The sequence below is a fragment of the Alosa pseudoharengus genome, unplaced genomic scaffold (assembly GCF_046254945.1).
Source record: "Alosa pseudoharengus isolate Yale_2024_CS ecotype anadromous, Long Island Sound unplaced genomic scaffold, YU_APseudo_1.1 YU_APseudo_1.1_scf_8, whole genome shotgun sequence".
Lineage (NCBI taxonomy): Eukaryota > Metazoa > Chordata > Actinopteri > Clupeiformes > Clupeidae > Alosa > Alosa pseudoharengus.
Window position 1 is genome coordinate 23,233,853 of NW_027468870.1, and position 26,367 is coordinate 23,260,219.

Below are 26,367 nucleotides of genomic sequence, written 5' to 3' on the forward strand. Positions count from 1 at the left end.
AGAGAACCATATGTTCCTGCCTTGATTCAGTAAAAGGCTAGTCAGATGTCCAACCCAGGAGGGCATACTCACACAGCATATCACTTCCACTATGTAAATAAAGCCAGTATAACCAGTGTGGGGATTCTGTAGAACACTCCACTCCCAAAGAAGTCTCTGTGCTTCTTCAGCCTCCCTTCTTTCAGAGGCATCAGTATACAGGATAAATGATTCCTCCTTGAACTTCGCTCTGAGAACACAAACGGGACTTTCAGAGCTGAAAGAATGAAGAGATATCAAGTGCCACAAAAGACTGCAGTAAAGTACAGACAGAGCAGAGTGTTAATCCTGGGATCATGTTAACAGCATGCTGTTTTGCACTTGAGGCCAACTTTTTTTTTTAAAGAGTATCACACCTGAGGAGGTTGCTTCATAAATGATTGGGTTCACACATTGTTTTTGTGTAGTTTCACTCTGTATGGTTTAATCCTCTCCAGAGTCAAATGAAAGATAACTCTGTTGCATGTTGAGTTTAGGGCAGGGATGTCAAACTCATATCAGGCAGGGGGCCAGATTTGTTGGAATGAGACCTTATGGGGGCCTTCGTTGTCATGGTCATTATAATTTTTCTGCTTGGGTATCAGAGTGTACTGTACAAATCATGTACTGCTGTCAGATACTTTGTGAAATTCCCTACTTCCATGTCAGTTTTTGTTGGCCTATTCCTTTCTGAGGATGGTTTGTAATGCGGTTTAATCAATGTATCATATCATAGAGATATTTCTTATTACCCATTGTTGAAGACAACTGGATGTGAATGTCTTTTTTTCTCCTAATTTTCCCTACCTACCCAAAACATCTGGGGGGCCTGAAACCTGCTGGCGGCCCTGATCTGGCCCCCAAGCCTTATGTTTGACACCTGTGGTTTAGAGATACATTGTCACAAAGGACTGCTACATTTGATACAGAGATGAGTTAGGTTAACATTTTAGGACCAAAACCAGTTTAACATTCAACATAGCTTTCATTAAACATAAAAATTTACACAAAATAAAGTACATTTAAAAGCATATCTGTGATAATCCACTGTTTTGCCTCAGCTATTCTGTTCATGCTTTTAGTGATATTCTTTACATTACTTTTCATTCAGAAGTGTAACTTTATATTGAAATGAATATTCATTTTCTGAACTAGTCAGTCAGTCAGTCACATCTTAGACTTCATCTACCCCTCAAAGACCAGGGGTTAATTTCTAAAACTGTATAGATTCAACGCTAAAATATGATATATATGGACAAAAGAGACAGGTCCTAACTTGTTTTCTTCATTGCACTGAATGAAGAGATTACATTCAGGTTTGTCTAGGTTTTGAAATTCATGGACATAAACAGCTTGCAATTTCCCATATCTTATACATTCCCCATTCATCATGTAGGCAGTGACTGGCAGTAGCTTAACTACATTTCTCAGTAGCTTGGTGGTAGTGTAGCTATTTTCTGAAGCAGCTTTGGACCATGTAGTGCAGTAGCTACATTTTCCAGAGCATTTGTGAAGCTCACAGCAGAGCTTCCTTCTAGCCGCTCATACATGCAAGTTCAGTTCTATTCAGTGAATTTGACAAATGTGACGCATTTGTCCAACGAAAGCTGAGAAGAGACAGGCACTGGTCCTTTATTGCACTACATTGTGTGGGAAACATTTAGGATACTCTATTTGGTGTAAATTTGTAAGACAAACTAATTTTCCATGGCAGAGCCGAAGCAACAAAATTGTGTTTTCAAAGATGTTGGTGGTAGAGTCTGGTTCTACTGCATGGTTTATTGTGCAATGTCTATAAAATAGGCCGTCAAAATTGTTTGTATTAGTTTTTATCTAGCACATGGTATTAGTTTTTATCTAGCACAACATAAACTGACTGGGTAATTGTACTTTTAAATGCAACAACATTTCAAGCAAGTGGAGTGAAACTGGGATAATCGAGAAAAGGTGAAGCTTTAACAGGCGAAAAAAAGTATCTTCTGATGTAGTATACTACTTTTGTGAAATTGATGTAACTTAGACATACTTGAGGAAGCTCTTGTGTAGTTAGTTAATATAGAGTAAGTGGTAGCTTAGCTCACTACATTTTCTAAGTAGCTTGCACATCACTGCATGTAGGCCACTAGTTAGTGCTACTCTTACTTGTTTTATATGGAATATTGTTAGCCTGGCATAGCCAGACTCGAATTCTTTGGACTTGATTATAGGGCGTTTCAACCAATACAGGGAAAATGCAATTGGATAGACCTACCCATCCAAAGCAAAAAAATATGTGAACCCCACAGGCAGAACAGCAAAAACATTCTTCTTCTTGACAAATGCCTTAATCGCTGCTTTCTACTCGTCTTCCCAAACTCAAAAGTTTGTGGGTGCGGTAAATTTGAGCTGACTTCCAGGCTAGGCTATTGTATTCAATATTGTTAGAATATTGTCTAAACAAGTTCTGAGCATGGCAAAAGCACTGAGAGCCGTGTATCATATACTGCAATGTGAGTGACTACTGCAAAGAGTACAGTGACCAAGCTTTAATCAGGTACAGGCATCTGAACGCATCTAATGCAGCAGCCTCTTACCATTAACACACACATTAGCACAGAACATTTTTGGCTGCCCTCTCCCCTCTCTGGAAGAACTTCACAACTCCCGCTGCCTCAAAAAGGCCAAAACCATCCTACAGGACTCATCACACCCCGGCCACACACTGTTCAAACTACTGCCGTCAGGCAGGAGATACAGGTCCATGAAAACAAGAACAGACAGACTACAAAACAGTTTTTATCCAACAGCCATAAGTGCATTGAATAATGCTACTAAAGCATAGTTCCCACCACTCACTTCTGTCAACAGGGCTATATGCAATTTTAAATATGGATGTCTGCATGGGTGTGTCTCCTATGTGTTTATAGCATGAGATGTATGCAGTAGTAGCATTCTTTTTTTATGTATTTATTTATGAATATACTACCTCAATAGATGTCTTGATGCACTTGACAAGGACTTAATTTCGTTGTATCTGTTACAATGACAAATAAATATATTCTTATTAAACCATTTAGATGCCCTTCTGATGACCACCATTGGTGAAGGCCATAATACTTAATATGGGACATAATACTTCCAGATACCAATCTCCAAATACTTCCAGGGTATGATGTAGTTACTTGTGTACAACTATATATCCTGACTAATGTCTCTGCCCTTTGTCCTCCCTGCCTTAGTTTGATGTCAAATCATGTTCCAAACATTAAGAAAATTCAGAGATTTTTGCTTTCTACACAAAAATATCAAACTACTGTATTTGCCTTTAAATAGGAGACCAACCTCCTCGCTGCCACAGCATTTATCTCCACATCAAAGGAAAATGTGATCTTAGACCCTAATTACAGTGCATAAAAATGCACTGTTCTGTTATCCGAAGTCTTCTTATTATTATTATTGCTAAATTGCTTATTATTATTATGTAAATGCAATGAACTATTATCGCTGTTCTTCTTATTCTTCTTCTTACGACCAAATTCAACGTTTAATGCGACTGAAACCGTTGAACCGTCTGACCTCATTCAAAGACTCCTACAAAGCTCTTGTAACGGACAATCGTACAATGTATTTTTCATATTTGTGAACTTTATACTATCAGCTTAGCCTAGAAATCTAGACGTGCCCCTAGCGGCAGCAAATTACATTTGCTGCCAGGGCTAGTCTAGCAACTCTCCATTGGCTTGTGAGCTCCAGAAATCGAAACTTATTCAGGCCAATGAAATCGTGTATAGAGTCGTTAGGTGGGCTTAACATAATGATTGATGGCAGAGTTGCAATGGTTTGGCTTGAATTCCCTGCTACTTGAAAACAAATCAGATGGATGTTGCTGCTGGCAAACAGTGTGACACGAGTTAAGCTTTTATTAAGTTGGCAAACGTTTGAACTAGCCAACTAGCTCCGCTGGTGGGAAACGCATGAGACTCATAGCGCTGCCGCTGTCCTATTGCGTGCAGAGGGAATTTGAAAGACAACTGATTATCCCGCCCCTCGGACTGAGCACTGCGAACGGTGAGTGTCCAGACCCTACATTTTAATGTGGGTCTGGCTCGCCAGGCTACTATCAGCTATCCTTAAACTGAAATGAATAAAACACAAAATGTTGCTTTGTTTGCAATGAAATACTATAGGCTAGTATAGTTAACAACCATTACAGATTTATGGTGCAACAACCTCACTTAAATATCTAAGTTGTATTGAACAATTGTACACATTCCATGTTTTTAGTATAACTCTTAACTTGTTTGCTTTTGTCTTTTAGGTTCCAGACCAGACCAGTGTGGTGATGATCGTGTATTACATTACGTGTACCTGTCTGTGTGCACATCCTGCCAACCATCTCTGACATTAACACTAACATTCATTCCTAAAAACATGTGACCATATCTGCACATACCTTTGAACTATACTGAGACATAGATCTGAGATCTACACTGAGACATTCTGAGTATTATATTGTTGCAGCAGGACTATGCCAACAACTATATGAAGCATGCATATTGAATCATACCTGTGCTGTGACATCTGTGAAACTTAGCTATGCTGTTAGACCTCTGTTTTTAGACCTGGGCTGTGGTGTGTGAAAATTAAGATTCGAACCTAAGTTCTGTCTAAAACTGATCATCTGAAGGCCTGAATCTTATTCTTCAGTCTATTATCACCATCAAATTTGGCATTATCAAGTTCTGTAAGAATGCAAATTCAGTAGACATCTGGTTTCTCCATAATCCTTATTGGGTAACTTTAAAATTGGTTTCAACAACTGTGATTTTTTTTTTTACTTTGAGCTTACATTGGTTGTTAAAGTGTTCATTAGTGTATTCTGAGTATCATTCTGCTGTATTAAAACAAAGAATGTTGATCAATATTGAATTAACAATTTATTTTTACTGACTGTCATATAGCCTACTCTAAGCTAACATCTAACCAAGTAAGTTGTTTTCACGAATACTGTAAGTCTATGTAATCTGAATAATTATACTGTAAGTAATATAATGTTATAAAAAGCAGCTTTTTTGCATTTACATGCAATGGTAATTCCCTGGAATTACATTTTCTAGTTATTCTTCCCACCAAATTTCTGCGTCTAATTCAGCTTCAACCGTTTAACGTAGAAACTTCGTTCATTTTGTAACGTAGGTCTTGAAAAGGACACTTGAGGAATGTATTTTTCACTTTTGTAAACTTTATACTTTTTGAGATATTAACAAAAAACAAGCTTATTTTTCCCCATAGACTTTGCATTAGCACTATGACATCACAATGGACTAATTAACTTAATTTTCACCTGTATCAACTTCCAGCTGCTCAACTAGGACCCATCAAAGGGCCAGTTAAACTGATTGCACCTGTATCAACTGCTTTCTGCTTAACTAGGCCAACTCTCTCTGTGTCTCTCCATTCTACAAGGATATAAGGCACATTCCATCCAACTTTCTATCCATTCATCCTCTTCAAACCATTCCCTCATCCACCCATTAAACTATCCATCAACATCCATTAAACAATCTGCCTATCAACATCCATTCAACTTTCTGTCTATCAACATCCATTACACTATCTACTGTACATTCAACTTTTAAACTATATACTATGTCTCAGGCTTTAAGCATACAATATGGCTCTCTTAAGACTACTATTTCCTCTGCCCACAACTGTTTCAAAATAAATGTCCTCACTACAATAATTCACTATTAAATCATTTAACTATTTAAACTACTCAACTATTTAACTGTTCAGCCATTTCAACTGTCCGTTGTTATCAGCTATGACTCCTGCCAACTGTTTCCAAATAAAAGTTTGTTTGGAATTTTATATTTTCATGCACTGGTAATTTCCTCGAAATTACATTTTCTAGTTATATACTGTTTTTGTCCAAACCTTTTCCTAGGGAGACCTGAACGTATGTACCCATTGAAGATAAACCTTCAAAGGTCTGTACTACGACGCAAGGTTACTGGCTTACCAAAGTAGCTTTAAGAGTAACTTACTGACATGTGGTGTCATTTCCAATTAACCCATACTACTATGTGGAGAAGTTTTAACCAAGGAATGCTGCAATTTATGCTACATCTCTAAACTGCTCAGAGTGACAGAGTGATTGTGGCTCTCTCAATGTATTTAAGCAATAAGGCCATTGCTTGCACAGATTTTAGAACAGCTAATGGCCGTGGTTAGGCATGACGCGCAAGCAGATAGAGGAAATATATATCCTCTATCAGAATGGTTGCTAAGCAAGTTCGAGATGCAGCTACTCTTGACTTTTGTATCGAGTTGTGGTAGCGCAGCAATATAGAGCGAAATGAGGTCAAGGTGTATGCTTGTGCTAAATTTTAAAACGGCATTGAACACGATTCAGCCAATCATAATCAAGGACCGGAGCTATCTGTTTTAGAAATGTATATGAACCACCTCTCCATCTAACATTTTCAAGTACATTGGTGTAAAATCTGAGAGAGGACCTCTCTGCTGCTAAATATGAGTTGGTTAAATTATCTTCGTAGTACAACCAACAGATCCTCTTCCCACTTAAATCTGCATTTGAATAAAATGCAAAGATGAAAGAAAAACTTTTAAAAGGGTCATCAACAGTTTAAGCACGGATACTGTTGAGTCAGGGGTGTCAAACTCATGTCAGACAGTGACAGATTTGTTGGAATGAGACCTTACGGGGGCCTTTGTTGTCATGGTCATTATCATTTTTCTGCTTGGGTATCAGTGTTGTTTGATGATATACTCCTTTACTGTACAAATCATGTACTGCTGTCATATACTGCTCTTCCTTTCGTGAAATTCCCTACTTCCATGTCAGTTTTTTTTGGCCTATTCCTTTCTGAGGATGGTTTGTAATGCTAGGTTGAATCAATCTCATATCATAAGAGATATGTCTTATTACCCATTGTTGAAGACAACTGGATGTCAATGTTTTTTTTCCCCTCCTAATTTTCCCTTCCTACCCAAAACATCTGGCACCTGCTGGCAGGCCTGATCTGGCCCCTGGGCCTTATGTTTGACACCTGTGCTGTAGACAGACAACATAGACAGAGACAAACAAATGTGCAAGTACTGAAATTGAAAGTGAAACTACAGCACTTACAACGTCAACTTCCAAATATATATATAAAATTCTCATAAATATGATCACATATTCAAAGGTACTGAAGTGTTACAACTGAACTGCAGTATTCTCTATGCCTGCATATAAACATCAATGGTGGAAAGTCCCACTGCATGGGTAGAATGGGGAGGAAACAGGTTCTTAATATGTGCAGTAACTGAGTATAAAGGGCAGGTTCTCTAATTACACGTCTTTACCCAGTACAAAACCCCCTGTAAACTCAATGTAGTTTACCCCCTTAGAAACCACTCACACAAAACAAATGCAGTCACTGGGATTCACCGAAAAGTCTACCCAACCCCGCCTTCTCAGTCTTATCTGTTTACAATTGTGATGACGTTTATCCTGGTACTTTCCATATACTGCTGTGAAATTAGTTTTGACAGTTTTTATGAAATGTCAAACACATTCAAGTTTCTAAACACTTTTAATTAATCTATCTTTGAACAGACATAATGTATGCAATCTTATGAGAAACATATTCTACATCTCTTATCTTACCCAACTTCTAATTTTAGCCCTAGCCAAACAGACACATTCAGCCATTTCTCTCATGATCACTGTAAGCAACACTGTACCCGCAGATGTTTTATGTAATTAATTATGCACTTTGTTCAGTGTTTCTGCTCAAATCATGCTTAAAAAATAGCAAGAATTTGTAAAAGTTGTTCAAATGGGAAGTTTACTAAAAAAGAAATGATTGTAAAATGTACAGAAATGCAAGTAAATTGGACACTGCAGGGTTAGGTGATTAATGTCATCTAGCCTACTTGAACATCACGTAAAGTCACATTTATTACACTGATGCATTATGGCCACTTATACCTACTCCATCTCTAGTTAAATATACAGATACAACTGATAAGTTGAAGCGCTTCACAAACAATACAAATAATAAAAACAATATTTTTTGATGATCTTCACAAATTACAATTTGGTAATATTGTTTTAAAAATAAATTTGCCAAAGGTGAATTCATTTTCTTTAAGGAATTTGTCTTGCATACCTTTCCTTTTCAGCTCCTCTGTCAAGTTTCTTGTTTCTCTATAAAAATCACTTTTAAGATGCCACGCGACTGGTGTGACTGATGACACGAAAAGGATTTACGCCACTGTGAGGCCATATGTGGTTCTTGTGGCTCATTGGGATTGGTCGGCACAGCCTTCCATTGGACTTGAGGCTGCTGCCTCATCATTGCTGCTGTCCACTTCTTGCTCCATAATGCTTTCATCGTCCAGACGCTGGCTGGTATAGTCTGTGATCTCAAGAAAACCACTCTGCTCCACCACTACATTTGACTGGCTAGAGTCTGGCATTATGGAGTACTGTGGGATGACCTGTGAGACACAAACAAACTATAACTGGATGATAAAACACAACAAGATTCAGATCTCATTTTATTTGTTTTTCACTTGCTTCTTCTGCACTTGCTATAAAACTTAAAGGAAATCGCCAAAATCTGGGAAAATTAGCTTATTTACCATCCACCCCAGAGGTAGATAAGAGGATGCATGCATTATTCACTGGAAGTGGGTTACACCAGTTAGGCCAGCTTGCATGCACAGAGGAGAAGGGTATGCATCCAGGGATGGAAATGAAATATTGAAAATCAATATGAAATGATCCCTTTGTATCTGAAATCTACCAGCCACTTTCATATTTTATCAGCATTTGGCTGGTGGCTGGTGCTCCTTTCTAACCCTGTACGCATCTCCTCTTATCTAACTCTAGGGTAGAGGGCAACTAAGCTAATTTCTCAAAATATTGCCATGTTCCTTTAAATATATGCTTGATTAACCTGTGATCTTAGGTACCGGAAATAATTTTTGACGGTGAGGACAACAGTACCTGAATGACATCCATGTCTTTGTTCTTCTGGGAGGCGAGTCCTGGCATGTGGCTGTACTTGCCGTGCTGCTGTTTTGAATGGTGCAGCACAGATGCAGAGCTGCTGATGAGGGATGTGGCAGCTGTGTCCTTATTGAAGGAATCACAGTCGCTAGAGGAGTCAACAACCATAGGCTCAGCACCGGGGTCAATCTCAGCTTCCATCATGGATATTTTAAGGATGTCTGATACTGAGGGCTTGTCACTTGGATGGCCTAGGCCTGAGCTGGACTCTGGCACCAGTTTGCCTGTTGCTTCTCCAGTGCTGGTTCTTGGAGGTGACATGTGACTACCAAAGGTAATTTTTGTCACCGTTGCTCCCTGGGTGATGATAGGCTGCTGAACCTGTTTAAGCAGATGAAAAGTTGCCCAAAGGTTGCTCAAAAACATGTTCTTAAGAGAGCTGTAGGCATTAGTGATGCGCGGGCCAACCCATAGCCCGCGGGTCGGGCGGGTGCGGGTATGATGTATGGATAATATTGCGGGTTGCGGGTGGGTCGGGTCAAAATCACTAGATAGCGACGATACAAGTTACAAATATCCATGTGCAGAATTGCGTGTGACGTAGGTAAAAGTGAGATGTCCACCTTCTCTCCAAAAATACCTCATTGGAGGGGACAAAGCCTATCCACACAATACATTCAGTTGTGTTCATTATCCTGATGAAAACACCTGATGTAAGAAAACGGATAACATTTAGATCTTAACCTGGTAACTTCCCTGCTCAGCTTACTCTTTGATAAAAACAAGTTATTTCTATGCATGTTACCACACTCCACAGGCTTTTACAATGGCCTGCAGGCTAATTCAGTTTAGTTTATAATTAGTCTTTAGCATGATATTGTCCAGCCAAAATATTATCATCCCATCTTCTTATTAATTTGCGATCACATTTTATGCGTGTGGTAGCCTGTAGCCTACTCAGATTACACCACCAAAACTTTTTTGATGGTCAGCAAGAAGAACGGACATAACATTGGCAAATGCTTTGCTCAAGTTCAGTAAGAGGTGAGAAATGGGACAGATAGGCATGTGTTTATGTGCGCACGCACACACGCACGCCTGACCAGCCATTTGTGGGTCTGGTCGGGGTTCGGGTCGATGTTTTACGTATTTTCTGTCAGGTCAGGGTGGGGGGCGGATTGGATCTCCAAAACGGGTCGGTCGGGTGCGGGTCATTAGAAGCCCCAACCCGCGCATCACTAGTAGGCATTTTCCCTGAGAACTGTACACCCACCTGTCCCAAGGATGTCTTGTCAGATCCTACAGGATGGTGTGCCTGCAAGGGTGGTGGATGGGACAGTGGAGAGTGGAGGTTAGGCCTATTGTGAGAAGTCGGGGCCTGTTGTAGCTTAGGCAACTGGGGAGTATGGGGAGGTTTCATAGAAAGGACTACCACTGGATGGGTCCCAGAACCAGAGGGCTTTTCCTTTGATGGAACTGTTTCTTGTGGCTGTGACCCTTTTTTAAGGGCAATGGTGGACGAGGAAGAGGGCTGGCTGGCTGTGGCTTTGCTCTGCTGGGTTTGCATTGAGTGAGGTGTGTGTCGACCCTGTTCTGACTGGGTTGCCAAAGTGCTTCTCTGCTGATGGGGCGGGACAGCAGGCTGAGAGGACCTATAGAAAAGCCCTGTTTGTGGATCAAGGGTGTCCCCCTCAAGGTCTCCTTCCTCCATCACCTGCTCCTCTGCCTGTTTGTTCAACAGAGATGGACTCCCTCCACTCTACATCAACAACAATGGCAATTGCATATTATATCAATCAGGAACACCAGAGACACAAAAAACACCTTGAAATGAGATAGTCCTGTGGTACCTGTTGAATGAATGCTGATGTAGATGACGTTGGACTGGACTTCCCAGCCACCGTTGTTAACAGGGACGAAGCATCCTGCTGCTGCTGCTGCTGGGAGGGTGGGGCCACCTCACCGACTGGGCCTCCAGCAGAGGTGCTGGGCGTGAATTTACCTGCACAGAACAAGATCAAAAGCTACATCACTACCAGATAACATAACACACATACATTTTACAGTCAATTTCACAAACAAGTGAGGAGAGGTGTTATTCAATCAAGTCATGGATGAAGAAACGAAAGTGAAACTGAAACTGTGAATCATTCTTGCAAGGTAAAAGTCTAATAAATCAAGAGCTATAATTCTCAACAGGAACCAATAACCCATATAACATAACTGACTGAAGAGCTTCAATGACTAGTACAGTAACCCATAAAACATAACTGACTGAAGAGCTTCAATGACTAGTGCAGTCCCTGCTCATACCGGCTGGAATGAACTCTGTAGGGACCTCAGCCTCCCCCTGTGTCTGTCCAGGAGACTCTGGAGACTGTCTCTTCTCCTGGGCCATTTGAATGGGAACAGCCATCTGGCTAAGATCAATGGTATGCTGTCGTAGTTTGGGGTCAGTCTTCTCCCTCACTGAAAAAAGATCAGTGGAATGACTGAGTTGTTAGGGGAATGACAGGGGAAATCCCTGTAATACTTCCTCATACAAAAGAGTATCCTCTTCTGCAGCATTACGCTTGAAAGATAAGCATAATGCAACTGTCATAATTTTGTTTCTTAATTAACATTTTTTGCCTGTATAAATGCTGTTTATATGAATATGACTTTTTTTTACATATATTGTATATATTGACTAATCTTGTGTCATAACATGTAAAAGCACATTGAATGACCACTGTGTATGATAACGTGCTATATAACTAAATTTACATTTACATTTACAACTGGCACAGAGCATATCAACACCAATATAATGGAAACAGCACAAGTAGGGAATCCACCTGTTGTCTGCTGGAGTTCAAGCAAAGCCTTAATGGTGGAGGTGGCAGACTGGGACTCTCCCAAGACATCCTGGTAGATAATGGTAGGACTGGTCTCAACCTCTTGATCAGTCCACTCCTGCCCTCTGGAGGCAATTACCCGAACGACAGATTGAGCATCTAAAGCTAAGTCAGAAAACAGGAGAGATAACTAAATTATTAAAAACAAATACACAAAATGAAATGTTATATGATGTGTTTCATAAAACTGATGATGAGTTACCCCATCGCCTAAACGTAATGCCAAAATATCTATGGTCTGCTCTGTTGCTCTTTTTCCATTCCATTCATAAGCATGCACTATGATCTACTGTAGTGTAGCGTACACATTACAGCCAGCTGTATCAAACATATGCAGATGCAAATAAATAATTAACCCATCGAAGAGTCAAAATGGTTCTGTTTAACAGCTGACTCAAACTTTATGTTTTTAGGCTATGCACATGAGTGTTTTTATATTATTTCAGTGCAATGTGGTTCACAAAAATATATTTAATTACATGTTCTTCGGGTTATGACACAGAGATGGACTATAACATAATCTTCCATACTCATTGTTCTCCTGTAGTGCTATTTCAGACTGATGTTTGCACTGCACATATACCTTGAGCACTGTGCATAGACTCTGAGGGGGGCGAACTGCTCTCTGGGAAGGTTGGAGAATCATCCTTGGTCAACCCGTCCTGGCCAGATAGAGCTCCTGCATCTAAGGGTCTGGCCACCTGCTGAAGGGTCTCACTCACCAATTGCCGAGTATGCTCGCTCACAACTGCTGTCTGAAAAGTCATGGGCTTGGGTTTGATTAAAACCTGAAACCAGAGAAAAATAAAAATTGTTAACGGTTAAGCAGAAAATATTTACTAATTCTTAATAATAAAAAATGGAGAGCCCCTTTTTAGCAACTGCAACTACAGTCTGCAGTTATGGATGAGTTGAGTTAAAAAAAAACTGATAACTAGAAAAGTTTCTGTGGAAAATGTATTCAATGATTATAAATATTCAATATGCTTTGCAATTAAGTTTAGTTCATTTATTGGTGATTTCAAACATTCAAAAGACACCCAAACACACAAAAGAAAAACATTTATTTACCTGAGTTTTTCCTTGTTGTCCATATACTATCTTGGTGGGGATGATTTTGGTGGTAGTAGTAGGCTGCATTCCTGAGCCTATGCCTTTGGGCTGGGTGACGATCATCTTGGTAATGGGACGAGAAGCAGTGATGATAGCTGGCTTTGCTCCAGGAAGAGCTTGTAATGTTTTCTCACCCTGTAGATAAGTTCTACAATTAATCACAAAATCTTCAAAACAACAGTATTTAAGACAAACAGACATCACAAAATTAAAACGTACTCCTGCATTTAACAGTGTAGTTACAACATTCTTCCCAGGTAATCCTTGAATTGTGGTTCCTTTTCCAGTTGTCTTCTGCACCACAATGACATTTGGCTTGGAGGTCATGGGGATGGTGGTTATTTTTGTTGTTGTGCCTGGAATGCGGAAAAATGCTAATGCTTTAAAAAAATCTGATCATGGTTCAGGAGAACATATTCTACACAACAAATTCACTACTTCCCAGGGTGAATACCCCAATATCATGTGGAAAAAAATGCCATACCAGACACTATATTACTGCTGATAATCTTGCCTCCAAGCGTTGCAAGAGATTTGGGAACCACTGTGATGATGCTGCCACTAGTAGTCTTCACATAGGTGGCTCCTCCAGGAGAAGTTGACATTCTGCCCCCTATTGTGGGGCTGCCTGTTGGGCGTGAGTATGTTGCCTGGGTACCTGCAATAAAAAATGTTTTTTAAAAATCACAAACAAATACAAGGAAATCGCTACTGTTAACAGGGTGATAAGATCCAGTACAAGCCTCAAAAAGACCAGCTGCTGGAGAAAACAAAGTACATATTTGAGAGGTCTAATATGAATTAACCATATTTGTTAATCACTACTATTCCATTCGATTAGTTGCTGGGCAAAATATAAGCCTTTTCCTCAACATTTTGAGCCATTTATTCAGCCTTGATGTCACACACAACTGATATCAAAGCATTGACCAAAGAAGGGTTGAATACAGGTAAGCTTACCCATGTCTGACCCTAGTCTTTGATTTCACAGGAATAAAAAAAAAAATGAAAACTAGACATTGAATAAAGTAGCCAAATAAGTAGTTAAATGAAATGACATGGTGACGGACCAAGCAATAAACTCTTTTTAAAGGCATCCTAGAATACACATTCAGCAGAATCAATTCAGCATCACAATAGAAAAGAGAAAAAAAAATGTTCACCTGTCGGTGTGGACACCAGCTTTGTTGTCATAATCGCTCCGTTACTACTGACCACCATGATGGGTGAGGCATTGCTGCTGGGCAGTGTGGCAGATGATGGCTTAGGGAGGATCTTACTAGGCTGCATTTGCTGGGTAATGATCTTCACTCCTGAATAACACAACAATCACATTTTCTCTTCATGTACATAGGTGTGAAAATCAGAAATGTGTCTTCCAGAGAGATGCTCACCAGACTCTTGCTTTATCTGGATGCTAGGCTTACTAATTGGGGATGTTGCAGTGGTTTGCACAGCTCCTAATGAAGATGGAACAGGGCTGCTCTGCTGAATCTGTTTGGATGATTGCTGGTTTTTGGGAAACTGGGCAAGGATCTGTGCTGGTGTACCAACAAAGGTCTTTGGAGAGGGAAGTCTTGCCGTGGCAACTTTCACAGCTGCTGGAGATGTGCCTATCAAATAATGATAAAAGAAAACAGATATGTTTACACCACACCACTGCTTAAAATAAACAGTAAACAATATTATCAAAGTACCTTTACCTTGGGCTACAGTAGACATGACTACTGACGGAGAGGAAGACACTACTGTGGTCACAGCAACCGTATTTGGGCCAGAGCCTGCGTTGGAACAGGTTGGGATGACAACTGTTTGCTTCTGACTGGAGGAAGTCAAAACAGATGTGGACACCAGCTTGGACATAGCGGCATAGTTGTGGGATTTGGAGAGGATGTTGGGAACAAAGCTGGAGCTTTGAGAGGTTGTCACAATAATCACCTGAGAAAAAAATTGCATGAGATACATTTCACTTTGCGCTGTTAATCAAAGAAAGGTAGGAAGAAGGAGGAAGAGGAGGAGGAGAAGAAGAAACTGACCTTTTGGGTGGTGGTGTTTGTGGTAGGCGTGGTCGGTTTGGTGAAGGTTATCTTTACTGGTGAAATGTGAGGAGGGAGAGAGTTGGCAATGCTCTGCATGATATTACTCATCTTGGGGCTGCCACTCATAGGCACCGTGATGGTTTTTGAGATCGGGGGGATGACCTTCGGCACCTCCTTCAGCATCACCGGAGTGGAGCTCGAGGAGTTGGTGCGTCGACGTTTGCGAGGTTTCTCATCCTCATCTGCACAGCTCACACCTGGGCCACACATATACAGAGAGAGCTATGGAACACATGGAGCTATGGAACACATGGAGCTATGGAACACATGGAGCTGTCTCAGGCCTGTTTGTTAACATTGAGAGTTGTTGTTGTTGCTTGTGTGACTATGTTTGTTCATTTTAAAACATTAGGAAATACTGCAGTTCATGTAGTCATGAATATTTTTAAATCGGTACTCATCTGATGTACTGCATGCTAATGCATTTACATGAACATTTAGCCACAATTATACAATAGGCCAGAACCAACAAGTAACATTTTCAACAAGTAACATTTTGCACCTTACATTTCTTAACTGCTTCTAATCCCATTTACTCTAAATATCTTACTTACTGAATTAGACCTCTCTATTGTAAATGTCAGATATGCTGTGAAAATTAATGGTTTAACCTTTTTTAAGCAAAATACCTTGTGAACTAGGTGTTTGAATGTAGTACCTCCCTATCTCAAGCATTGTACATGTCACAGCCCTGTTTAAAGTCACACATGATGATGTGCTCATCAGCTTGGAAAAAAGGTTAACTCAAAGTTAAGACAATGTACTAAACAATGTTTGGAGACTGGCAAATATTACATGGATTCCAGGTGTCATGAATGTAGTAAACTGCCATATCCCCAGGATGTTGATTCATAGAAAACGTTGGACATTCATTTTTGGATAAGACTATATACGGGAGTAAAATTCACATCACCAAAGTAATTTCTGCATTTGTAGTAGAATTCTCATATATTTCAAATCAATTTACACAAACACTGGGGTAATCAACAAGACATTTACAGACTGACTTGTCTACAGTCATTTGATCAATGTGATGTAATCCAATTTTAGTCACAGAATCATAACATGATGGGTCACTTCACTCACTCTTGACATAAACTGTGCTTCCACTGGGGAGTACAACCACATTGGAAGCTGGGCTGGCAGGCCGCGGAGATTTGACTGTAGGAGCACCACTGCCACTGGGTGCAGTGACATTGGTGGCTGTAGAGGTTGTGCTTGTGTAGGAGTAGCAAACTACCACTACAAACAGAAAATCATTATTGGCATAGACCTCCTCAAATGTACTGTATATTTAACCAGACCTAGTGAAGTGATCTATTTGCTCCACAACGGGCAATATCTAATTCACCTACCTTCTTTATTACCAGTCTCTGCAGGTGGGAGTAGAGATGCATTTTGGTGGGCGGCTGCACTGGCTACAGCATTGGCAGTTACTGTGAATGCTGTCTGAGGAACCAACCTTGGCATTAAAGGGACAAGTCTACGCCCTTCGACAGACCATTCTGAAGAACTGTTTGGTCCAGACATACTACACAGGGAAGAAAAAAATATATAGCAATATTTAATTATTATTCAGCAGCAATATTTAAACCACTACACATGATCAGAACAACAAACTTACTGATATGCGATTGTAGTGAGGCGCTCATCATTGACGGCTCTGCGGACCTCTGCACGATGCCGTTCAGTGGAGATGCTAAATAACACACAGCCTTAGCATTATTGTTATTGACAACAACACAGACCATACTAACACAGATCCATATGCACATTAAGAATAAATAAAAACGTGATACCTGAGGACTTTTGTAAGTTCCCCGAGCAGATCTTTCTTATCCTTTGTGAGATCCCCTTGAGCTCGGAGAGCACTTATTACCCCTGCATACGCCTCCAACTCTGTACAGATTTGTTATATAATCACATACATTTTGCATTCACAGTCATCACATTTTCAACTTAGAGAAATGTGTAAAATGTGTTTGCAGAACTGCTTTAGAAAGCAGATAGACATCACAAAGCAACTCACCAAGTTTGCGAAGTATTCTCTTACACTCATCTCTACCAAGATCAAGGAGGGTGGGCCACACTACGGGCATAGTGCCAACCAAATCTGGCTTCTCCTGCTGAATCATGTACTTATCAAAGAAACACAAAGAAAAGAAAAAGAGAATCTTAATAACAACAACAACAACAACACATTATCATATCTGTATCTGGTGGGGGGGAAAAACATTTGTTTTAGTTTTGTGGACGACCTGACGTATAGTGAGGCAGAGATGTTTCCCAGATTTGTTATAAAAGGTATTTGGCGGTGCACAGTCAGGCTGTTCCAAATCAATGTTATCATATCTGTCTATTCATAGACTAGTGATTAATAAAGGCATCCCAGAATCCTCTAAAATACTAAATTACTCCAATCAATATCTCTAAAGTAATACATTTGCAGCAAAAATGGCAAGCTATATGACTGCTAACTCTGCTGCTCACATCAGATGTTCTGATCACTACGAACTAGCCCATCCTCACTCTCCTCTGGTGGACATTCTCCTTTTCTCTTTCACTCTGTCAATGGGATACACCTGATTAGATTGGATTGAAAAGACCTGAAAACCTTTCAGGTGGCAATAATATATCTGATGGATAGGCTAGCAGCTCCGTGGCAGCTAGGAAATGGCAAAATAATGTTTCTGGACAACATGATATTTTACCTTTTCTCTCATTTTACTGCTGATGAAAAATTATGCTATTTGATGAAAAATAAACTACACTTGTCAGTCTCACCAAAATATTGCCCCATAAAATGTACTGAGGAATGCAAAATCTGCAACTTTAATCTCTTATAACTCCTCATGATTACTGACAAGACTCTCCCCTGCCTCACTCATCTTCAATTTACACACATAACAACAACAACAATAATAATAATAATAATAATAATGCGCTTATAGTATGGAACTTCTGAGTAATAAACTGCTAAATAAAATGCTGAATGTGTATGCCCTGTATTTTTTATTTATGTAAAGCTGGGTCTGTTCTCAGCATTTCACCTTCAAACAGTGACTGAACACAACATTGTAGTCACAATTGATGTCAGTGTAAGGAATAGGTTAGTTCATCATTGTTGATATGTTAAGGCAAGTTGTTGCATAGTGGAAGAGGTGAGTAATATGTGTTTACTTCATTACCTGTACTTAATTATATCTGACATGAGAATGTAACCTAAACCAAATGTTAAAAGTGTCAATACACCATTAGTTCAATACAGCTTTTTATTGCATCAAGTCAGTAACATTTCTTACTGTTAACACTTCTGAATGTAAAAAAAAAAAAAAAACAAGATAGGCACAGCAGCCTAAGCAACCTACGGATAAGCAGAACAGAACAGCTAAAGAAAAAAATACCTGCCTTATTACAGTTTTGTTGTTGTTGCTTGTGTGACTTTGTTTTTGTTATTGTTGATGTAATTATTATGCTAAGAAATTCACGTTTATAACTAAAAATCAAATTACTCTGTGTAAGGGGAGGTCACAAAAGTTGTTCACTAGTTTCTCAGCTATACAAATACATGTTACTGACTTACTTGATTCACTCATTTAATGACGTTCTACTCTTATCTGAATAGACTAATTATTCTGTTGCATGTTTTCAATTGAACAGTGCATTTACTAGAGTCAACGTACAGTGGTACTTAACCCACTTTTGATTAGAGGTGATTTCTAGGTTCCATTTGTACATCCTTGTCTTGTCTGAAAAATATTTGGTGAGAAAGCCGGAATTGCAGGGGCGGGGCGACGACAAAAAAACTTCCTTATTTCCACAGTCCAATGTTGAGTATCTCCTTTATTTTGAAAACTCAATGTTGTTGACCGGTATGTTACAGGCCTACTTACTTCTGAAGAATCCAGCACATGCAGATGCAAGGCGCTTAGAGAAGGCTACCTGTACAAAAACAAAACAAAAGAAACAATGTGCATTCTGACTGACATTCGTTGATGCACAACGCAACTAAGTTTTTCCACAGATAAAATTAACTAAACGGATGCCCTGACAATATTGCCATTAAACGTACTGATTGCATGGTGCAGTGGTGCACCAACCTAACCCTTTTCTGCATTTTGTCACACATAAGCTCGAATGAAGATGGTTCAACTAACGTTAGAAAATATTAATGTTGACTAGTTAACGTTAACTGTAGCTTAAGGCTAACCTTACACACCAATCTTCAAAGATATTGTGACATGTTAATTATTGTCCGTTTTATTGTAAATAGTCTTCTATTTTATCCATATTTAACTGATGTAGCGTTATGTGTTATGTTAGCAGCTAGATCCTCTCCCCAAAATTAGCTAACGATAACAAACCATGTTAACCTTACCGTTACGTTCCAGTAAAGTGGGAACATACGCTACAGAAGTTAAATAGTAGCTAATACAATCGAAACCTATTATTTCTGTATTCAACCAGCATCAACACAGTTTACGGTTGCAAATGGAGGACATGGTGGCGTAATAACATAGCTAGCTAGCTAGCTAGCTAACTTTACTCCGCTCATTTGTAAGGAGTAGTAGCGCTAACGTTACTGTCTAGGCACCATTTGGTGTGTTGTTATTGTTGGATATTATATAGGAAGGAATCTGCCCGATGCAGTAGATAATCCTGAAAGCAAGACATTACCTTTTTGATGATGCACTGGTGGTTAAGAGTCATAGCAGTGAGAACATCGTTAATATGTCCACAAAAATTGGCTCAGAAACACATAATTAGCCCTTCTTCTTTGAGGGGTTTTGTGGTAGTGTCCACTCAGTGCAACGCACTACCGCCACCTACAGCAAGATGTCGTCATCTCTTCATGACTTCTCCATTCTACCCTGTAGCCTACTTGGCTGGAGGTGTCATTGCAAGATGTTTTTTCTTAGTAGAGCGGCTACAAGGCCAATTTGGCAAGAATCGTGCAAATTATGATACAAGCATGAAACTTGGTAGGTATGTGCTTATGACCAATACAATCAAATCTACCTGATTGGCCACTTGAAATAGTGGCCATTTTCCAAGATGGCCGCCAAAAAAGACTCCAGAAATTGATTTATTGCATAGAATTGACCTAGCAAATTATGATACAAGCATGAAATTCGACATGTATGTGCTTAAGACCAATACAATCAAATCTACCTGACTGGCCACTGGAAATGGCGGCCATTTTCCAAGATGGCCGCCAAAACAGACCCCAGAAATTGATTTATTGCATAGAATTGACCTAGCAAATTATGATACAAGCACGAAACTCAACATGTATGTGCTCAAGAGCAATACAATGAAATCTACCTGATTGGCCACTTGAAATGGTGGCCATTTTCCAAGATGGCTGCCAAAAAAGACCCTAGAAATTGATTTATTGCACAGAATTGTCAAAGCAAATTATGATGGACGCATGAAATTTGGCATGGATGTGATCAAGACCAATACAATCAAATCCACTTGATTTGCTACTTGAAATGCTGGCCATTTTCCAAGATGGCGTCCAAAAAGACCCGAGAAATTTGCAAAGTTCAAATTGCAAATGTGGTGTAAATAATTGTTCACTCTCCTTAAATATGTTTCCATAGATGATGAAGTGATACAGATATTAAAAATGTTCCACAATGACAAATAAGCCACTTATGACACACAAATAGCATGGTGATAACATGCTAATAATGCCAGTTCTTAATGTCAATGGAGGGTGTTGCGTGATGCCACCCCCCCAAACAAATAAAATGGTTATGACATGCTAATAATATAATGACACTAATATGCTAATAACGGCAATTCATGGTTTTCTCGATGTTGCTGTTAAACAAAAGATGCGTGTACACCAGAAACAACCTCAGCTACAAAGTAGCCAAGGTCGTTGAAGAACCTTTGTCATAAATTCGCTTTTTTCGCTCTGGATGTTTGATTTAGCTAATCACATAACGGCTCTGGCTTGTCAGCCTGGGACATTCGAAGATAAGAGCATTCCAATTGTTTTTTGCCGAACCGCTCATTACCATCATATTAGCTGACTTTTAATTGCTAAATCGCTTAATCGCTCTGGTCGTCCAGATTGGTTCGCTCCAGGCGAATTCACTTTGGTCGCTTTATTCGCCGACCCTCCATAGACAAATAATGACTTCCGTCTTTCCGGTCGCATAGGTCGCTTTTGGTTTTACATGCAAATAACAGCGGTAACAGTTATTAACGACAAATAAGCCCCTTATAACACACTGATAACATGGTGATAACATGCTAATAATGACAATTCTTGATGTCAATGGAGGGTGGTGCGTGATGCGATACCATTGTGGTAATAATATGCTAATAACGGTAATTTATGATTTTCTCGATATGGGCGTTTAAAAACACTAATAACGTGCTAATGGTACTAACGGTAATAATATGGTAATAATGTGCCGCTCACTATAATTTGTGCTCTCTGCGACTGTCCCCACAATTACTCCAGAGTTAGAGAACAAGGCGACCAGAGTGAATCAATCAGCAGTGGTCCAATGTCGCTGTAAGTGACTAAAATTAATTCCGAATAACCTCAGTGGCTGGTTTAATTCAGATAGTTTTGGTCTAAATATTGTAAGGATATGGATAGTGATACAGTGCATATACTCAAATGTAAAACGGCATATACAGTGTAATTTGTGGTAGGAGAGTAGGCTACAAAGTAGGGCAGTAAGAACAGACAGAAATATTATATATGAGGCATACTAGCATATAAGTGTTCTGTGTAACCACTCTGAAGGCCTGACTGACCGCAACGTCAAAAAAAAAAAGTTTGGTTTGACTAACTGTAGCAACATTGCCCATTTCCATCCTCAAGGTGAGGGTGGGTAAAGAAATATAACATCTTACTTGTGACATGGTCAGAATAATCAGCAATTGATATTGATATACTGCCACACCACTCATCAAAGGCATTTTCTTCTTCTCCACCTGCTGTATGTGTTTGCACAGCTTTGTTAAAACAGGCTTACATTGTTGAAAAACAAATAGCATTTTTATACACGTGCGTCTTTCTGTTAAAATACCTACACTAAATTCTGAATCACATTTTGCCAATCAGCCCAAAACGAATTGAAATTTAAATAACTGTTCCATGCATGGATTCAAAAGGTGATCAAAAGATCATACCTCAATCTGATTTTTTAGATTAACAATGGACAACGACTGACTGGTCAAAGTGCTGTCTGTGTCAGCAGGACACAAAAGAACAAGTCTCCTGATACGAATCCTGCAAAGACAGATAAAGATGGCTATACATTATTAGCAAAAAATATCCCACTCCCACTCTCTTAATGCATTGCCTATCAAACTTGATTGTGCAAGACTTGACACAGGAATGAATTGAATTTCCAATGACTTCATCATAGAAGGAAACAGAAATGTAGTGAATGTTAACATTGATTTGGGCCACATCTTCTAAATTAATTGCAATTAATGAAGTTCTAGTGTCTTATTTGGTGGCCATCTTTAAAAATGGCTGCCATATTACATTTTCAAGTTGCAAATGAGGTGGATTTCATTATATTGCTCTTTAGCACAAACACACAAAATTACATACTTGTATCATCATTTTCTTGCTCACTTCTGGGCTACATTCAGTCTTTTGGCGGCCATATTGTAAAATGGCTTCCATTTCAAGTGGCGAGTCAGGTAGATTTGATTGTATTGTGTTTTTAGCACATTCATGCCAAAATTCATGCTTGTATAATAACTTGCTTGATCAATTCTGTGCAACAAATCCATTTCTATGGTATTTTTTGGCGGCCATCTTGGAAAATGGCCGTCATTTAAACTGGAAAATCAGTTAGAATGTATTGTGTTGGTCTTAAGCACATACCTGCCAAATTTCATGGCTGTATCATAATTTCCTTTGTCAATTCTGTACAACAAACCAATTTTTAGAGTTTTTCATTTTGGAAAATGGCCGCCATTAAAAATGGCAAATCAGGCAGATTTTATTGTATTGGTCTTGAGCACATACATGCCTAATTTCATGCTTGTATCATAATATCTTTGGTGAATTCTGAGCAATAAATCAATTTCTAGGGTCTTTTTTGGCGGCCATCTTGGAAAATGGCCGCCATTTCAAGTGGCCAATCAGGTAGATTTGATTGTATTGGTCTTGAGCACATACCTGCCGAATTTCACGCTTGTATCATAATTTGCACGATTTTTCCTGTAGCCGCTCTACTATTCTGTATAGCCTAGTCACTGTGCACTGCACACTGATATGTTCCGATATGTTTAGTGCTCTAAAGACGTCAAATAGCCTGTTATAGTTACCAAATTGATAGTCAAGGAGCCAGAAGTGAACATGAATGGCAGTAAAAACACTGCTTTCATTATACAAATGAACATGATAAAATACTTTTAGAACCCTTAAGTCAGCTCCTTTCTATGTGATCTCAATGGCAATGCAACATTTTTTTGCACCTCCAACAGCATGGCATAGGCTACCTTACCGCCTGGTTACCTCCCAAAAACGCCCACAAATGCCCATATTGTGAAAGAATACTCAATTGTATGGACAATCTAGTAAAATAAGGCCACAATTTAGTCAAATGAGCGCACAATTTCATAAAATTACATTCTCTCGATTTACAAAACTATCTTGCAAATATAACCAAAAACGGTAATTATCGGGGTCCAAGCGACATTGGAGGATGTGCCTTTAACCAGGTCAAACGTCACCGAGGAAATGGGATAAAGTAGGCTAGGCCAAAGTCCTTTTAGGCAAGTCCCTCCACTCGGCGGCCATATTGCAACGCTTTTTAGGCACTCATCGGGCATCCTCTTCGGCAGAAATGCGCGTGAGCAAGGCTTCAACCAATGTTGCTCCAGCTGCGAGTTCACAACACATGATTGGCACGATGTCTTCACAACACACCATATGATTGGCTCAATGTATTCACATCACACCACATGATTGGCTCAATGTATTCACATGTTGACGTTTTGCCAAGGAAGGGGTGTGATGTGTAGACAACGGCCATATTGGGGTTACAAACTAGCCCCATGCATTTCTATGGAGGATTTTTTGAGTGCTGTGTCTCCTCATTAGAAAGTCTCTGCTAGGCCTAAGCACACCAATTTTTGTATGTCTATGTGAATCGGGTCCTGTTGCAGCAAGAATATAAACAAAAAACAAAAAATGTAACCACATAACACCTTAAGATTTTTACCTATTCAAGCTGGAGCTGATTTTAAGGTTCTCCTTTTAACTTTTGAGGCTTTACATGGACTTGCACCACTTTATTTAACTGAGCTTATTGCCTTTGAGGCTTTGAATTTTAACCCTTTTGTGCCGTGCTGAAATTTTTTTGGTGCTGGATGACCTCCTCACACAAAAAAAAATATTTCTTGAGTATATTACAGTACCATCAATGGGTTATACATGCCATTGTAATCAGAAGGATTAGTTTTTAAAGCGCATTTATTGTAACATGCACATAGTGCAATCCAAAGCGCTCCACAAACAAGACACATAACAACAAGACAAAAGATGCCGGATGGAGCGGCGTAGTCGCCAGCGTACCCATCACTCAAACATCACTCAAAAATCAAAACATTTGTGTGTTCTAAACATTTGAAAGTAGATTACATAGAACAAGCCTGCGGAGAATGCACACATTCACACATACACACACACACTCATACAGAGGGGCGTAGGGAAGAGTGGGATGGGGAACCTGAGCTATGACTCATTACGAAACGCATCCCCTTCTGCAGAATGCCAAATCTGAAAGCACTTATTTACCAGTGGCTAAAACAAAGTCGCCTATCGTTACACTGAAGGGCCATACATACAATATACATACATTAAATAAAAAATATTAAAACCTCCATGATATCCAAGTTAACTAATCGGATCCTTCTTTAAAGTCTGGTTATGTAAAAATAAACTAGTATAGTTTAGCATAAGATGTTTGATTGACGTAATCATGTCAACGTTTCAAACAAAGTAGCAACCAGACGGCGCACAGAGATAGTCAAACGAATGAGCTTGCTAGGACATTTGGGGAAAATCAAAGTACCACTTTCAACTAAGTGTTACAACAGAGATGTTGTGAATGATTGGGGTTGCCAATTTTTGTGACATCAAAATAAGGTCACCTGCCAAAAAAGTTGGGAACCCCTGTCCTTAGCACAAACAACAGTGGGTTAGTTAAAAGCTGTTTCATATCACATAATGCTGTTCATTTATGAAAGAGAACTTTGCACTTTGTCTAGCATTTAAATTTGGCTCAGAGTGTTTAACTCCTTGTGTGTAAATTACCATTTACCATAATTGTAATGTTTATCGTGTACAACATTATAGTGCTTTATGACAGTGACAGTGCCTAGAAAAAGTATTCTGCCCCAGGCTAAAGTTGACTAAAAAGAGGAATAAACAAAATCATCTTTTGGAAATGGATCTTGCCTTAATTTAAAAAAAAGGGGAAAATCACACCTTTAAGGACACCAATTTTCTTTGTGAATGAATTTAATTTAATGGATCCAGGATATGCATCCTGATAAAGTTCCCTTGGCCTTTGGAATTAAAATAGCCCACATCATCACATACCCTTCACCCTAGAGATTGGCATAATGTATTTCAGTTAGCTATTGGCTGGTTTGATGTTCATTGAGCTCAATGCAAATCAAGATCCATTTCCAAAAGATGATTTTTTTTTTATTCCCTTTAGCATGGGGCTGAATACTTTTTCTAGGCACTGTGTATAGCATGACTGTCTGCCGTTATGCACCATTATTACATATGAAGAAGCCCGGTATCATATTACATGATGTATCGGTTAACGACCTGCCTGTATTATTTCCAGTAAACTTTATCTTATTTCTCAACAAACTGTCAGTTTAAGGTGGAAATATTCAGGCATGGCCTTGACTGCTTGTTTTGCTCCTGATATGCTGTATCATATCAAAACACATTATGGACATGTTAAGAAGGTTAAGACTTGATTTCACCTGAGGGGGTCTGTAAGTGATGAGCAATTTATTGAGCTTGAATTTGAGGATGAGTGGGGCTCACAAACAATCATACACACATGCACACACACAGAAATTTACTTGTATACATGTTGAGAAATTAGAATATGAACAAGATTTTTCCAGTGTATTGCAATGGCTAAGAGCCAACCAAGGAAGACTATCAGAGCCTGGTTTGTGCCCAAGGCATTGTCCTTTGAAAGGTTGGGGGAGGGGG

At 39.3% G+C, this 26,367-nt stretch overlaps 1 protein-coding gene across 2 annotated transcripts; it reads right to left on the minus strand.

The window, feature by feature from the left end:
* Nucleotides 1-7,835: 7,835 nt before the first annotated feature.
* Nucleotides 7,836-19,902, minus strand: emsy (EMSY transcriptional repressor, BRCA2 interacting). 2 transcript variants are annotated; one of them, XM_076273501.1, is made up of 21 exons: nt 19,809-19,902; nt 18,832-19,073; nt 17,161-17,269; nt 16,931-17,030; nt 16,756-16,830; nt 16,487-16,662; nt 16,218-16,373; nt 15,069-15,328; nt 14,736-14,970; nt 14,460-14,645; nt 14,196-14,345; nt 13,517-13,690; nt 13,252-13,388; nt 12,991-13,167; nt 12,503-12,707; nt 11,860-12,024; nt 11,336-11,491; nt 10,873-11,024; nt 10,296-10,781; nt 9,020-9,403; nt 7,836-8,508 (listed from the first exon to the last, which is right to left on the minus strand). In XM_076273501.1, exons 3-21 carry the CDS (start codon nt 17,264-17,266, stop codon nt 8,311-8,313), a joined length of 3,678 nt encoding a protein of 1,225 aa, XP_076129616.1. In that variant the 5' UTR covers nt 17,267-17,269; nt 18,832-19,073; nt 19,809-19,902; the 3' UTR covers nt 7,836-8,310. The 2 variants fall into 2 exon arrangements, with proteins under 2 accessions (XP_076129616.1, XP_076129615.1); XM_076273500.1 differs by having other exon boundaries at nt 14,427-14,645.
* Between the last annotated feature and the right edge of the window lie 6,465 nt (nt 19,903-26,367).